The sequence below is a fragment of the Sturnira hondurensis genome, unplaced genomic scaffold (genome assembly GCF_014824575.4).
Source record: "Sturnira hondurensis isolate 20B ecotype Veracruz unplaced genomic scaffold, ASM1482457v3 Scaffold0018097, whole genome shotgun sequence".
Classification (NCBI taxonomy): domain Eukaryota; kingdom Metazoa; phylum Chordata; class Mammalia; order Chiroptera; family Phyllostomidae; genus Sturnira; species Sturnira hondurensis.
The window spans coordinates 3,030,868-3,045,884 of NW_028090728.1; the positions used below are offsets into that span (position 1 = coordinate 3,030,868).

The 15,017-nt window shown below is 50.1% G+C and overlaps 1 protein-coding gene across 9 annotated transcripts in view; it reads right to left on the minus strand.

Moving 5' to 3' along the window:
• MPRIP (myosin phosphatase Rho interacting protein) overlaps positions 1–15,017 on the minus strand; it is a 164,776-nt gene that overhangs the window by 31,586 nt on the left and 118,173 nt on the right. For 7 of the 9 annotated variants that reach the window (XM_037068875.1, XM_037068871.1, XM_037068868.1 and 4 more), the window contains 3 exons: positions 9,939–10,500; positions 7,782–7,898; positions 1,295–5,158 (listed from right to left, as the gene is read on the minus strand). In XM_037068875.1, the coding sequence (XP_036924770.1) occupies positions 1,295–5,158; positions 7,782–7,898; positions 9,939–10,500 (4,543 nt within the window). The remainder of the gene's footprint in view (positions 1–1,294; positions 5,159–7,781; positions 7,899–9,938; positions 10,501–15,017) is intronic. The other 2 variants (XM_037068876.1, XM_037068877.1) reach the window with 1 other exon arrangement.

A 15,017-nucleotide genomic window follows, 5' to 3' on the forward strand; every position in this document is an offset into this window, starting at 1 on the left:
AAAATAGCCATTGAAGCTTTCTCATAATTCATAATAGTTTTCAAAAGGGTTTGACTGAGCACAAGAGCAGTGAAGATAGCCTCTTGGCCACCCAGGTGCTTGCTGGCAGCAATACATACTTGTCTTAGATCAGTGGGCTATGTCATCAGTAAAGAATATGCTGCCAACATAGAACTCATTTCTAATTTTCTTTCAGAGCTAGAGGCATGAGCTGCTGGGAAACAAAACCATGTACATCTTGCTGAAGAGCAGCATTAGCACAATGTTTGGTAATAGTAGCAAAACTGCCACCTGCAGTGGGAAGCTAGCTCTGTGTTGCATGGGGCGGGGGGTCATCTCATTGGGGGGCCAATTGGGGACTTAGGGCCTGTGAGAGACCTGGGTGGTTTCTGGTGTAGCTCCAAGACATGGTAAGGAGCTCAAGAGGATGTCATCGAGGAGCTTAGGGGATTTATTGGGCAGCCATGTGCACACACACACACAAGTGTCTGTTCATAAAGGGGAAGGGCAAGAAACTGAACCCCTTCACAGTCTGGAATGTCACCTTTGACTGCCAGGACCTGGGTATTCTGCCTAACGGGGTAGAATGTGAAACGGTAGGGGTGTGGAGGACACTGACAAGAAAAGTGTGATTTCTCAAAGTTCCTAAGAAGGAATACCAGCAGCTGAAAGTTGCTCTTATATTACTGACACAGAATGCCCATTAAACGCCAGTTCCCCAGAGATTTGGGATGGGAGAGTAACTCTCGACAATGTATTGCAAATACTCCTACCTTTGGGGAACCATAAACTCTGTTCTCTTAGGACAGTTAAGAAGACAGTCTTTCAAGAGTGCCTCTGGACTGTCTATCCTGGGCTGTTCTCCTTAAGTGTGGGTTTGCATTAGCCTAGAGGTTGGGGTGGGAAAGAGGGTGAGGCTGTGAGGGGCTGAGGGGGAGAACAGGGGCCTCCCCTGCTGGGGGAACACAGAGAGGCTTCTAGAGGTAGGTGGAAAGGCTATGGGGAGACTACACTTCCTCTTTCACCAGTGATCCTGTTCTGCTAGTTCTTTCCTGGTAGGGGATATTGAACAGGGTGCTAGACCCTGACCCAGGGCCTGCTCTGAGGCCACACCATGGTGAGTGAAGAGTCAAATACACAGAATGTTGACCACATTCTGCTTATACAGTAACTCAGGGCCAAGAACTATCTCCCAGCTCCACCCTGAGAGTCTGATGCACCAGACACTGCCCCCGCAAAAAGCAGGCAAATGCCTGCCTCTTGACTGCTTTACAATTAAATGATGCTTTAAAACCTTAAGGTTCTCAAAGTCTTTCTGGTACTTCTCCCGCAGCGTGGCTGTGTTGCCCTCCAGGTCCTTGTGCTCCAGTTCCTCCCGCATGATGTCCATCTGTGCCTCCAGATCCTGGATGCGCTCTCTCAGCCCTGTCATGGAATCAGTCTCCCCAGTGGCCACCTGCAGGGGCTCCTGGGGCTGGTCAGCTGGCCAGGTGGAGGCGGGCAGCTCGTGGGGGCTGCTAGCCAGGAGGGCTTCCGGGGGCCGCCCCTGGTAGTGGCAGAGTCTCTCCTGTAGGCACTGGAGGTTCTGGGAGTAGTGCTCCTGCAAGGTCCTCAGCTCTTCCTCATGGATGGTCTGTAGCTCTTTGACCTTAAGCTGGAACTTGTCCTCCAGGGTCTGCATCTGCTCCACATGGTGCCTCTCTAAGTCCTGCCTGTCTCTGACAGAGGCATCCAGCTGGCTGAGGACTCTGCTGTGCTCAGCCTGCAGTGTATTTTCTGCTCTGTTCAACTGCTCCACCACACACCTGATTTCCTCCTCATACCTCCCTTGCAAGGCAAACATGTTCTCGCTGTGCTTGCTTTCCACTTCTTCCAGGTACTTCTGCTGATGGTCTAGCTGGGTGACCTGGGCCTTGAGCTCTGCATTTTCCCTTTGAACGACAGCAATCACTTCCAGGTACTCGCTCTTCTGCTTCTGGAGAAGTTCCTTGTATTCCTCCCTCAGGGCCCCAACAACCTGCTCGTGCTCCTGACGGGAGGCCCCTGTGCTCTGCCAGGACTCCTTGTAGCACCGGAGCTCCTTTTCATACTCCAGACGGATTTTGCAGGCTGCATAACACACCTGCGCCTGAATAATTGCATCTTTAACTAGTAATGAAGAATATTGACCAAGGCCTCCCAAATAAGTGTTATAGGAAAGATTTTGGGACACCTGAAGAAGCTTCTGACAATCTCTTACTGATTCCACAGTGGGGAGAGAAGTTAAAGAGGCAGATATATCTCTTAAGAGGCTGGCCTTATCTTTAAGCTGCAGGGCTAGTTCTTCCTGAATAGCAACGAGGGCCCCAGAGCTCTGATCAGACAAGGGAAAGGGTTCCTGGGAGCTGGCTACATCTTGATGACTCAGTTCTTCTCCTAATGAGCTCAAGTCCCAGGACACCTGCACACCATCTGTAATGCCTGCTGAAAGTGTGAGGGCTTCTGAGACCTGCTGCATCACTTTCTCAAATTCAGGGGTTTGGTAGGTTCCCAGGATTTCCCCCAGCATGTGCTTATGCTGCTGCAGGGCCATCTGGGTCCCCCGGAGAGTCTCCTGGATGCTCTGCAACCGTCGGTGGAATGACTCCCTCAATGACTGCACAGCAAAGCTGAGCTCCGCCCTAACCCATGTAGCATCTGCCAGGGCAGGGACTAGGGCTTGTGGGATGCTCTGCTGCCCACCTCCTGATGCACTGGCTGCCTCTCCTCCCAGCATCCCCAGGTGCTTACTCAGGGACTCAACCTGGCTCCAGAATTCACCATCCACCAGCACCTTCTTAGCCCAGGTGTCTGCTGCAGCCCCAAGACAGACTGCAGCACTTCCAGACTCCAGGGGCAACCCTCCTGACTGAGAAATCTCATGGAGAACGCGCGAGATATCTGATGTTGTATTTTTTAAAGAGTCTGCTATTTGGTTTATCAGTGAGGCTTCCAGAGCTATTTGATCAGAAAGTAGCTTAAGCTGCTCCTGCTCAGTCAGTTCAGGCAGGTGAGGTGGCTGCTGCAAAGTCTCTTTCCCTTTCTCCAAGACGCTCCCTTCCTCTAGCTGAGCATGGGCCCCGCTGTCTGCAGGGGCTGGCCAATGACGTAGGGCCTGGATGGCGTGGACTAACACTCTCTCCATGGTGGCCAGGGGGCCCGCTCCCGCCTCCTGTGCTTCCTCCTGGCCAGACCCTGGCAGAGACTGTAATTGTTCGCGGCAATTTTCTAAGCAAGCCAAGGCCTGAGTGTTTTTTACCTGGAAATTGCCAAGCTCTTCAACGTGATTTTCAACTATCTTTGCCCTAGCCTGTTTTTCCTGCTCCAGCTGGGAGGCCAGCACGCCAACCTGGAGTAGGCTGGCACGAAGCTGCTCTCGGAGCCTTGCCTCGGTGCTGGCCCACTGGTGGTGCAGCGTGAGCAGAGCCTCTTGGCTCTGGCCCTGCTGGCTCTCCAGCTTCACTGTCACATCTTTGAGCTTCTCTTCTGTGATGTAGAGCTTGGTCTCCAGGGAATGTATTATGGAGAGGTAGGTGTCAGAATCACTGGCTGCAGGGAGAGAGCTCAGGGTGGCCTCTGATGACATGCTTTCTTCTGAGGGTGACCGGTCCTGACTAGTGTCAGAAGATGTGCTACTGGTCCAGGTTTTCTCAGACCCATCAGGCTGGGTGTATTTCTGGCACTGGATTGTGGAGAAGCGGATTCTTTGCCTTTTCACGCTGGGTACCCCTTGCTCACATTTTGCTGTGTTCTTCAAGTGCCCCTCCTTGTCGGGCACTTCTGACTTTGGGGGCATCATGCTCACTTCTGTCCTAGGGCTGCTGTGCCTATGTTTCTCCCTAAGAGCAGCCCCTGGGTCGTCTTCCTCAAGCCTCAAGGGTGGGAAGCCTGGAGATGAGCCTGAGGCTTGGAGCTGTGGGCCAGAGAGTGCAATGCCATCCTCCTCTGCTTCTTCCAGGGAGCTCTGCAGCTCCTCAACTTCCTCTAATGATGCTTTTGTAAATTTCCTTAAAATCTCTTCCTTTGTCTGGAGCTTCATTTCTGTTTCCTCTAAGCTGCTCCCCAAGGCAACCATTTTAACCAAAGCCTCATTGAGGTCCTGATCTTTCTTTTCCAGAACTTTCTCATGCATTTCCTTGATGTGCTTCAGCTCTTCCTCCTTTTCTTTCAGCAGAGTATGCATGCCCTGGAGCTGGCTGGCTACTCTCCTGTAGGAGTGTTCCAGGTTCTGGTAGTCTGCCTCTCTTCCCCTCAGCTTCTTCTGAAGCTCAGCAATGTCCCCATCAGACAGGGCAATGCGCTCCATCAGCTCCTGGAAGCGCTGCTTGATCAGGTCCCGCTCATCTTTGAGGCTTTGGACATGCTCAGCCAGCTTGTGGATGCTGGCCTCCTTCACCTGCAGCTGCTCCTCCAGCTGGTGCATGACCTCGTTGCCCTCAAACCTGGCACTAAGCTTCTCCTTCTGGAGGAGCTCCATCTGTCGTTCGTGGTCCTGGAGCTGGTCCTCATAGGCACTGGCCTTGTCCTCCACCTGCCTCAGGTTCTGCAGCAGCACCTGCTTCTCCTTCTCACAGCTCTCCAGTAGCAGCTCGTAGTTCCTCTGCAGCTTCTCCTCCATTAGCCGCTGGGCCTGCTCACTGGCGCTGAGCTGCTGGCTGAGATCAGTGATGCGTTCCTGCAGCCTTTGCACCTCCTTCTGCCGGTCCCTCTGCAGTGCCTGTTGTGCCTCCAGGTCCCGCAGTGCCTGTGTCTTCTCTAGCAGCAGGGCCTCTGTGCTCTTGAGCTTCTGCTCGCTGGCCTGGAGCTGACCGCTCAGTGCAGCCTTGCTGTGCTTCCACTCCTCCAAATGCTCACGGACCCTGTCTTTCTCCAGTTTCAGGTCATCCTTGAGCTTGGCCAGTGCCTGTTCCTTGATGGTGAGCTCAGCAGCAGCATTACTGAGCCTCGCCTGAAGGCTGTGGATCTCCGCCTCGTGGTGCCGGACTGTATCCTTGGCCTCCCCATAGCTGCGCTTCGGGGCCTGGGTCTGCTGCGTGGTTAGCCCCTGGCGCCAGCACTGGACCTCCAGCTCCCTTTGCAGATCTTGATTGACTCTGTGGAGCCTCTGCCAGGCACCAGGTTGGGAGGTGGCCACTTCAGTCTTAAAAAAACCGATTAAACACTGGTTAGAAACACTCGGGCTTCCCAGTTCTGAGTGTCACACCTCTGGCCAGGGTCAACCACAGAAAAGCTCCTTGGTGGGTTTGCCGATAATTATCCTTGGCACAATTTTTTCCATTTAAAAAAATCCAACAAAATCATCTTAATTATTTTGATAAGTGTTGCTTCCAGGTAAACAGAAAACATGAATAATAACATCAAAACAACTCTAATCAAATAGCTTCTAAGGAGAAGTAACCAAACAAAAAGAATAATGGAATACATGGGTAAGCAAAAACAAAGACTGAGAACAAGAGACAGGAAGGAAAGAAGGGGGAGTAGAGCATGGGCATCTGTTTTGCAAAACAAAAGGTACACAGCTCTAGACAATCAACCCATCAACCCTAAAAAAGCACAGGAGGCAGGGCGCAAGTGATGATGTCACTTCCTTCTAGGACTGGAAGAGAAGGAAGGCAAGCAACTGCTAGAGGATGTCAGCAAAGTGACATCCGAACATTTTCCTTTTGGAAGTGGAGCTCGTCCTCTATAGTAATAGGAAGAACTAATCTCTACCTGTAAGAAGACAAAACGAGGGGAAAACAAAAACCAAGGAGTAAAATATGATAATCAACAAAACAAACAAACCTTCATGGAGTTCAAATAAGAAAGTGTGAAGAAGCATGCAAAAAGCAAAACACGAATGAAACAAAACTCCCCAAAAGGAAAGGCATGCAGACTAGACAGAACTAATAACATTGGAAAAAAAACAACATGAACAAAAGTGAGAACAGCCCAGCCTAAGAATTTGGCCTGCCTCAGTCTGCTGGGGAAGCCACAGATGTGACACTCAGTTATATTATTAAGTTATACTCCACTGCAAGTCCAAACCATGCAAGCTCCTCCTCCCAGCACTGTTAGCACAGCACCCTTCCTGGGCAAACTCCTTCGGACCCTTAACCCCAAAGGTCCTTGCTCATTCTGACTTCTGATTATAAGCATTCCCAAAGTGTGAAGTGAGGTAAAAGCAACCTGCTATTAGACCTAGTGGGAAGGTGCTTAGAAGCCAGTTCTGCCCAGTGCCAACTGATAAGGGCTTGGGTGCAGGGTCATGCAATCATCCAAGTTAGACACAGAGGTAGGTTCTGAGGTTAAGATGTGCAAAATCTGCAGCTAGTATCTTTACCACCTGATGTTCAGTGAATTTGGATAGGATGGGGGCCCAACCAAGGTTTAAAAAGATGCTCCTCAGATCTGGAGGTTCTGCACAAATCACCCAGAAAGCCCAGAGTGAGCAGTGTATGAAAGACGCCCACCATTACCAGCTCCTGGAGCATGGCAATAACTGAACTAGGCATGGCAGTAACTATGGCAGAAAGGGCTGGAAAGGAGGATGCAGGGCACACAGGCGCCCAGGGCCACAGTCCAAGTTGGGGGAAATAAGAAATGGAAGAAAGAAAGAGAAAGCAACAAAAATGGCATGGATAGCGGCAGGAAGGCAGACTCTGCCTAGAGGGTTCACAAGGTACCCAAGATGACTTGGACGGAGGCAGCCGAGGCATGATGATCTGGAAAATGTTGACACAGCAACTATTCACAGAGACTCGGAGTCACGGAGAGCCAGAAGGGCCCTCAGGACAAGTCTGCACAATCTAGGAGAAGCTAATGCCGGTGGGGGACACCGGCTTGTGCTGGTCAGTGGCAGAGCCTACACTTAGACCTTGAACCCTGACTTGACAGCTGACTCCTCAGCTTTGGCAGAGCCCTGTTCCATCACCCCATTTTGCTTTCTCCCAGTACTCATTCGTCAGTTGTCTCTCCCCACCAGCATGTCACTCCACAGGGCAGGAGTGTGTTATTTTCTACCCCAGAACTAGAATAGGACCTAGAATGCTACAGGAAAGTCAGCCCGCACCGGCCCACCCTGTGCAGCTGATCTATTGCCTGGGGAGACACCCCCAGCAGTGCTCAGTGGTCTCTGTGAGTCTGCTTGCTGAGCAGGACTGTGGCACAGAGACCTCTGGTGGTGGATACTTGGTTTGGCCCCTCAGCTTAGGACCCAGGCTGTGGTTCTCCTCATCTCCCCTTCTAGGCTGGCTCAGGGCTGGGTGGCCACATTTTCTCCCTAAAACTTCAGTCTACATAGAAAGAAGTGGGGCCAGTGGGCTAGTGGTAATAGCCTAGGTCTACCTGTAGGTATGGTATAGACAGAGATAGGAAAGGAGGACCCCTGCCACCTCTGCCACTAACTTGGTCCTAAGGCGGCACTTGGCTGGCTGTTACTCAATTTCTTCAATCTGTAAAATAGGCCTATTACTTTTTTTTTTAATAAACAACTTAGAAGTGACTTGCAAATGTATGGTATTTATAATAAATATATATTGGGTCAATTTGAGAGGGAAAAGAAAAAACCACCAAAATTATTTTATTAAAAACAAAGGAAAAACCCTTAGACATGTAAGTTTCAGGCTCTGAGAGCCACGGTCCTGGGGCAGAGGAGCCAGAGGACGACACTTGGGAGAGGCGGCCCCTGCTCAGGCAGGTTTTGCACATTCCTAGCCTGCCAGGGTCCTTTGCATGGAAGTCCTGAGCACGCTTTGAGCACCGAGGCCGCCCCTCAGCCCTACCTGCAGCACATAGCCCTCCCGGGCACTCTGCTCCCGGCCCAGAGCCACTCTCAGTTGATCCTGCAGGAGCCGGTTTTGCTCCAAAAGGTCCGAGGCCTCCTTCTGGCTCTGCTCCAACTGTTGGCAGAAAGACATGCATTTTAAAGCACCATGATGGTAACAGACAGAAGCAGCAGTGCAGGCCCAGAGTGGCATTTTTGGCATGAGCTGGGCTGAGCACAGAGTCCTCACTGGCCTTCCGGAGGTCAGAGATGAGCTAATCTGTCCTTAAGTGCAGCACCTGGAACAGAAGCCTCCAACTGTTAAGTATATAACAGTATTATATTTTTTGGACCATAAGATGTACCTAGGTTTTAAAGAAAAATAGGAAAAAATTTTTTGAAGCAAAAAATGTGGTTAAAATATTTAATAACATAAATAACATAATATTTCACCAATGTAAATGTAAGCAGAACTCAACAGCAGTATTAACAACCATTATTCCTCCCAAATTTGCAGGGAGTGGGAGTGGGGAGTGCGTCTTATAGTCCGAAAAATATGGTATACATCTACAACACAGCAGACCTGTGGACCTGCTACTCTGAGCGCCCACAAAATTTTCACACCAGCTTAAGGCTCTAGTACTTGGACCCTACCAGAAACTGAGACTTTGTGTCTGTACCAGAGGAAGATCATGCCACTGGGTCCTTTCCACATCCTCAGCATGGTCAAAAGTCCAGTACTGCTCTGGGCAAGTCTCATTCCAGGCCCTGCCTTGTTTCCTACTACAACAATTCTACTTTTATACAATGGCTTCCACGTAAAAGTCTGCAAAAAGGATTCCTAAAGTATTCCACAAGATGTGGAAAGTAAGCAAGCTACTTCACACACTTCTTGCATTCAACAGTTTCAAATTTAGTTATTCATCTATTCATCTCTTCCTCAAACATTCCCCAGGTGTCTACTGGGCCACATGGGCCCATGCGCCTGCCCTGCCCTGGAGGCTGTGGGAGGTGGGAGAGGTGGAGTGCAGTGGACGGGGGGCACTGCCAGGACGTGCTGTGAGAGGTGCGGAGAACTGACTTTCAGACATTGCTGCTTTAAATAAATGTTCAGTGTGTGGTTTGCTGGCCAGCAGGCCCATTTTTGCAGCTGAGAGTGGTGTGAGTTTGAACTTTTATTTACTGTATACTGTCTTAATTATCTTATTTACAAACATAAAAAAGGGAAATAAAAATGTTCATGTTAGTGATAGATGTCAGCCTCATAAGTCTAATAAACTAGGAAAAAGAAGAGAAGTGAAGGCAGACCAAAGTGACAAATCTTTAATTAGCTAATATAAAAGAGCACATTTGAACCATGAAACTGTCACAGGGGAGCTGCCAAGGGAGCTCCTTGGCCAGGAACTCCTCTGCTCAGACTTCTAAACCCACTGAAGTTCCCTAGATTTGGTTCCTGCATGTTTTCATGAAGAAACATATTATACTTTAAATGCAGGGGCTGGCTGCTCATCTCTGCATCCAGATGTCCAAGAGGCCTGCTCCACGAAAATCCTCCACAGCGCAGCCCATGCCAACTGAAGTAAGTTACAAGGCACCCTTCCCCTGCTCATCCACCAAGGGCCTCTGTTTTATATCTTGAACATCTAGAACCCACCTGCTTCTTGCTGACTGCCCTGCACCCCCTCATGTCTCATTGATGGTGACCAGGCTGCTGAGAAAGCACTGGGGCTCTTCTCGGCCACCAACTTTGGCCTGTTCAACACAGAGTTGCTTAGTGAGGACCAAAAATTAACTCTGCTCACGTTCCTCTTTAGCACAAGGCCCCCACCTGGGCTCTGTAACCTTACTAGCCTCTTCTCTGGCCACCCCTAACTCTTACTGGCAGTGCCCTTGCCACATGGCAAACTACTCTTTCTGGAAAGGCCTGGTGCCCCGTCACCTGGCATGAGTTGGCACTTCCTGTACCTCGCACCAACTATACTGTACTCTAAGAACCTGTCTGCCCATGTGTCTATCTTCCTGAATGGTCTGTCAGCCCCTGAGGGGAGGGAACACGTCTCCCTTGGTGTTATGAAGCTGAACCACTCAGGCCACTACCAGGCACCATGGTTGCTCAGGAAAGGCTGCTATATAGAACCCACCCACCTGTCCACTTATGGCTGCCTCTAGTCATTACCTCCTTTTCCAGCAGAGAGGTCAGCTCATGATTGGAGAACCTGTCACTTCTGTCTTCACAGGACAGGTGCAGAGGGGCAATAGGCACCTGCTTTTCTTCCCGTAGAGGGGTGGTTTCCACCTGATGCCACCGCTGTTCAATCTCCACATGGACGTTCTGTGTCTTGGGATTGGGGGATACAGGCAGCCCAGGGCTCCGATCGACCTCCATCCGCAAGGCTATATCGTCAGTGGCTGTCCCATCTACAGTGTCAAGCATCCCGAAGCGCTTGCGGCGTTCTTCTCGCCTCCGAGCACGTTCCCGCTCCAGCTCTCCTGGCTCTGCCTCAGGGAGCGTGTCGGGGGGCACTGTGGCACTGGCCCTCTCCTGAGCCAGGGCCTGCTGCAAGGGGCGGAACTCAGCCCAATCAAAGGTCTTGGATCGTCCCTCCCGTCTCCGCTCCCGAGCACGGCTCCTCTTCTGCTCAGGATCTGGCTCTCTGGGCTCCATCTCTTGCTTTTCACTTGGCCTCAGGCAGGTATCAAAGGAGGAGCTATTCCGGTTCTTCTCCTCCGGCAATGAGCTGGGGGCAGGGGGCAAACAGCTTATCAGGTATGACTCCTGGTGCTCACCCCAGCAGAGGGCCCCAGCTCCCTTGGGGTCAGGGCAAGAAAGGACATTTTGTCATCATTTCCTCAGAGGGAACCTAAACTGAGTTTGAGTGGAGATGGGAGAGAAAGAGCCACAGAAAGCCTAGAGGTTTCTGGAAGGAAGATATTACAAGAGTCCCCTAACTGAGGAGATGCAGTAGAGGAGTGTCATGATAGTCCTGTCACTGGGACAATAAAGCACAGGGAGCCCCTACCCTGCTTAGAGCCAAGGTGGAGAGCCCGACAGACTGCACGAGGGACAGCCACTGTCCAAACCCTTCACGAGGGAGGCTGACCCTGTGGCATGTACACACTTACTGGACAACAGTGAGAGAATGAATGAGACCAGACATGTCTCTTGAAAGGACCAAGAGTTTTTAATAAGCAGGGAAGGAACATGGTCGGGTCTGTGTTTTAGGAAACCCACTTTGGTGGCTGCTGTGATAGAGGAATAAGAGTGACAGGCCTGAGATAACCTTTGAACAAATCAGATATATCACCCAGATGGCACCAAGGAGCCCATCCCATGCAGCGGCCCACATGACAGGTAGAGAGCAGGACCCTTGAGGGCACTTCTGCCTGCCCAGCAGAAAAGTCCATGTCTTTTCCCAATTTGCCTCAAAGTAAAGGTTCCTGAAGAGGAACCCACCTGGGCAGCAGTAGGGCGGAGGCATCAGTCATGGCATTGGAAGCAGGGTTTTCCAGGCTCTATGGACTAATCCCAGAGACCTGCAGCCTGAACAGTAGGCAGTGGCAAAATGCAGAATCAGGAGCCACTGGGGGTTGCAAGGGAAGGTGGGGGTTCCAGGGAGCACCTGTGTTTAAATGGGGGCCAAAGAGAAAGGATCGAGTGAAAGAGGTACCCAAGGAGAAGAGGACGCAGTCGCCACCATCCACTTGGTGCCCGTCCCAGCAGCTACCTAAGTGAAAAATAAACTGCTCCAGGATGGTAGGACCTGCGTTTTCAATTTAAGCCATATGCGTATCTGAATAAAAACTCTCCAGAACAGACCTTTTGATGGCTCTGAACTGAGAGCTAGAGCAGGTTTACAGCCATACTGGGCAGTGGGATAACACGGAAAATCAGAAGCTGCAGAACCAGTCTCTCCAACAGAGGAAGGCCCTCCTGCAAAGAAGGCCCTTCCTATATTCCCAGAAAGGAAGCCCCTACAACTCCTCACCAGACACAGGGGGCCTTCAGTGCCTGGCTTCACATGGCACCTCTGACATTTGTATCTGTTTCTAATTGTTCTTGGGACATAGCCTTGTAGCGTTAAAAAAACAAAACAAACTTATTTTCCACAAACTCTAAAAGCCCACATCAAATAAGCACAAAGGCTTAAACAAACTGGAGAAACAAATTACTCCAATAACTCTAAAGTAAATCCTAGTGAGAAAGACAGTTGTCACATCAAGCTTCCTCTGGAAACAAAAGGCCTGCCTGCTGTGAGTCCAGTCCCTGCACAGAGCTGATACCCAAGTGTGCAAGGGAGACATGCATGCCAACCTGGGAGATACCACTTGTAAGCCATGTATGCACAAGTGTGCCCTTTACACCTGTTCTGAGGCCAAAGCCACATGCCTGCACCGAGACATCCAAAGCTGACAGCCCCCAGACAGATCCTCAATCTGATGCACAGAGCCAGGCCTGGCTAGGACAGGGCGGCAGGTGACTACCACTGGCTAAAAGAAGCCCTGACCTGAGCAGCCTGAGTGGCCTGTCTTGCTTGGCTGTGGGGGTGTCCTCCAGGGCTCAGAAAGAACATTGGGGGACTTCCGCCAAGATGGAGGCATAGGTGCAAACACTGTGCCTTCTCCCACAACCAAGTTTGAATACAACAAAGGTTTGGAGAATAAAGACGCAGCCAAAGAACAGAAAACTGAACTATACGGAATCCTAACAACAATGAACCAGTCTACCGGACGGGTAAGAGGGGCGGAGCCAGCAGTGGAGCGGGGTTGGGCAGGAAAGATTCCCCGACCCCAGGCGCCCAGGCATCTGGGGTAGCGTCCCGTGGACCCAGTGAGGGCTCAAGACGGCGGGAGTGAGAAGTGAGACGAACACGCAGCCCCCAGCAAGGAACCCAGCAGCGGCTGACCACGGTCGCACATTCAAGAGCAGTGGGACAAATTGCGTGGTCCACGGTGCCGGCGGGAAGAAGCAAAGGGTGCCTGCCATTGCTTTCCTTTGGCCCCGCCCCCACATACAGCGCCACAACCCAGCGACAGGGTCACCCTGGTGAACACCTAGGGCTCTGCTCCTCATACATAACAGGCACGAACAGTCCAAAATATGGCTCAAGAAGAACTCAAAGCCCCAGAGCCGATAACTCTAAGTGACCAGGAAATAGCGAACCTCTCAGATGCACAATTCAAGACACTGGTAATCAGGATGCTCACAGAACTGGTTGATTTTAGCCACAAATTAGAGGAATATATGAAGGCTAAACTAATTGAAATGAAGAGAAATGCACAGGTAACCAATAGTGATGGAAAGGAAACTGGGACTCAAATCAAGGGGGTGGACCAGAAGGAAGAAAGAAATGACCAAACAGGAAAAAGTGAAGTTACAAGAATTCAAAAAAAATGAGGAGAGGATTAGGAACCTCCAGGACATCTTTAAACGTTCCAACATCCGTATATAGGGGTACCAGAAGGGGAAAAGAAACAGCCACGAGTGGAAAACTTATTTGAACAAATAATAAAGGAGAACTTCCCCACTCTGGCAAAGGAAATAGACTTCCAGGAAATCCAGGAAGCTCAGAGAGTCCCAAAGAAGTTGGACCCAAGAAGGAACACACCAAGGCACATCATAATCACATTAGCCAAGATTAAAATGAAGGAGAGAATCCTAGAAGCAGCAAGAGATAAGGGGACAGTCACCTACAAAGGACTTCCCATCAGACTGTCAGCGGATTTCTCAAAAGAGACCTTACAGGCAAGAAGGGGCTGGAAGGAAGTATTCCAAGTCATGAAATCCAAAGACCTACAGCCAAGATTGCTCTATCCAGCAAAGCTTTCATTTAGAATGGAAGGGCAGATAAAGTGCTTGTCAGATAAGATCAAATTCAAGGAGTTCATCATCACCGAGCCCTTATTATATGAAATGTTAAAAGGACTTATCTAAGAAAAAGAAGATGAAAAATATGAACAGTGAAAGGACAGCAAACTCACAGTTACTAACAACCACACCTAAAACAAATGTAAACCAAGAGGACAGCTAGATCAGGAGCGGAACCATAGAAATGGAGATCACATGGAGGGTTAGCAACAGGGGAGTGGGAGGAGGAGAAGGGGGGAGAAGGTACAGAGAATAAGTAGCATAGACGGTAGGTAAAAAATAGATAGGGGGAGGGCAAGAATAGTAGGGGAAATATAGAATCTAAAGAAGTTGAGACACGTGGACATAAACTAAAGGGGGGGGAATTGTGGGGGAGGGGGTGTGCAGGGTGGAGGAGAATGAAGGGGGTGGAATAGAACAATAACTGTAATGGTATAATCAATAAAATATATTTTACAAAAAAAGAACATTGGGCTTGTGAGGCTCCAGCCTCTGCTATTGAATGGGAGAGGGCTGAGGGGCAGCTGCTGGCTGCCAGTGGATGCAGCCCCATGAGGATGGGGTTATTCCTGCCCCCGCACACAGGATGTGCTCCCCCAACAGGATACCACAGAGTGGGTCCTGGTCACCACCTCCTGGTCTTACCAACTCAGGAACAGCCAACTATTCTGTTTGTTAAATAATGAACAAACAATACAAATAAACAGAAAAGAAATGAAAGAATTATTATTTTGGGTTCCTTCCCTTTTTTCTTGTCCAAAAAGGTACAGTGTCACTAAGAAGAGGCAAGGACTTCAAAAAGATTGAGGACAGTCGCAACTGCCCCAGGCCACCAGGGGGCACACGGCAGGCACCAGGGTCACCTGGAGTGTGAATTCCCGTGCAAGAAATACACTTGAGTCACTCAAACTACATGCCTACAAAGGGTCAATGAGAGTGTTCAGAACTGGCGAAGGCTCTGATGCCTTGATGCGTGCACGGCGGCGTTCTGGGCCTTACAGAGCCACCCCCCCCCCCAACTGGAACCATGTCTTCATTCTTTTAAAATGAAACCCAGCCAGTTTCTAACCTTCAGAGTTAGAGGAGGAAGGCACACAGTGAATCACGAGATGTGTAAACTGAAGTGTGTTATGGTGGGGGACAGTTTTCCAACTTAGGCTCTGCCACTAAGAGTTTCAGAGAATTTTTCTCGGTAGCACAGAAATCCAACAGATGCAGGAGTGAGGTGAAAAAAACAAAAAAACAAAAAACCAAGAAAAAGGAATGCTATCAAGGCCTATGGGTGCAGCTTCCAGTGAAGCCCAGGGCCTACGCCCACTCCAGAGGGGCCTATCCCCTAAGTTCAGTTCCGATGTTGACTCAAGTGATATATCCTGTGTAGCTCCACCA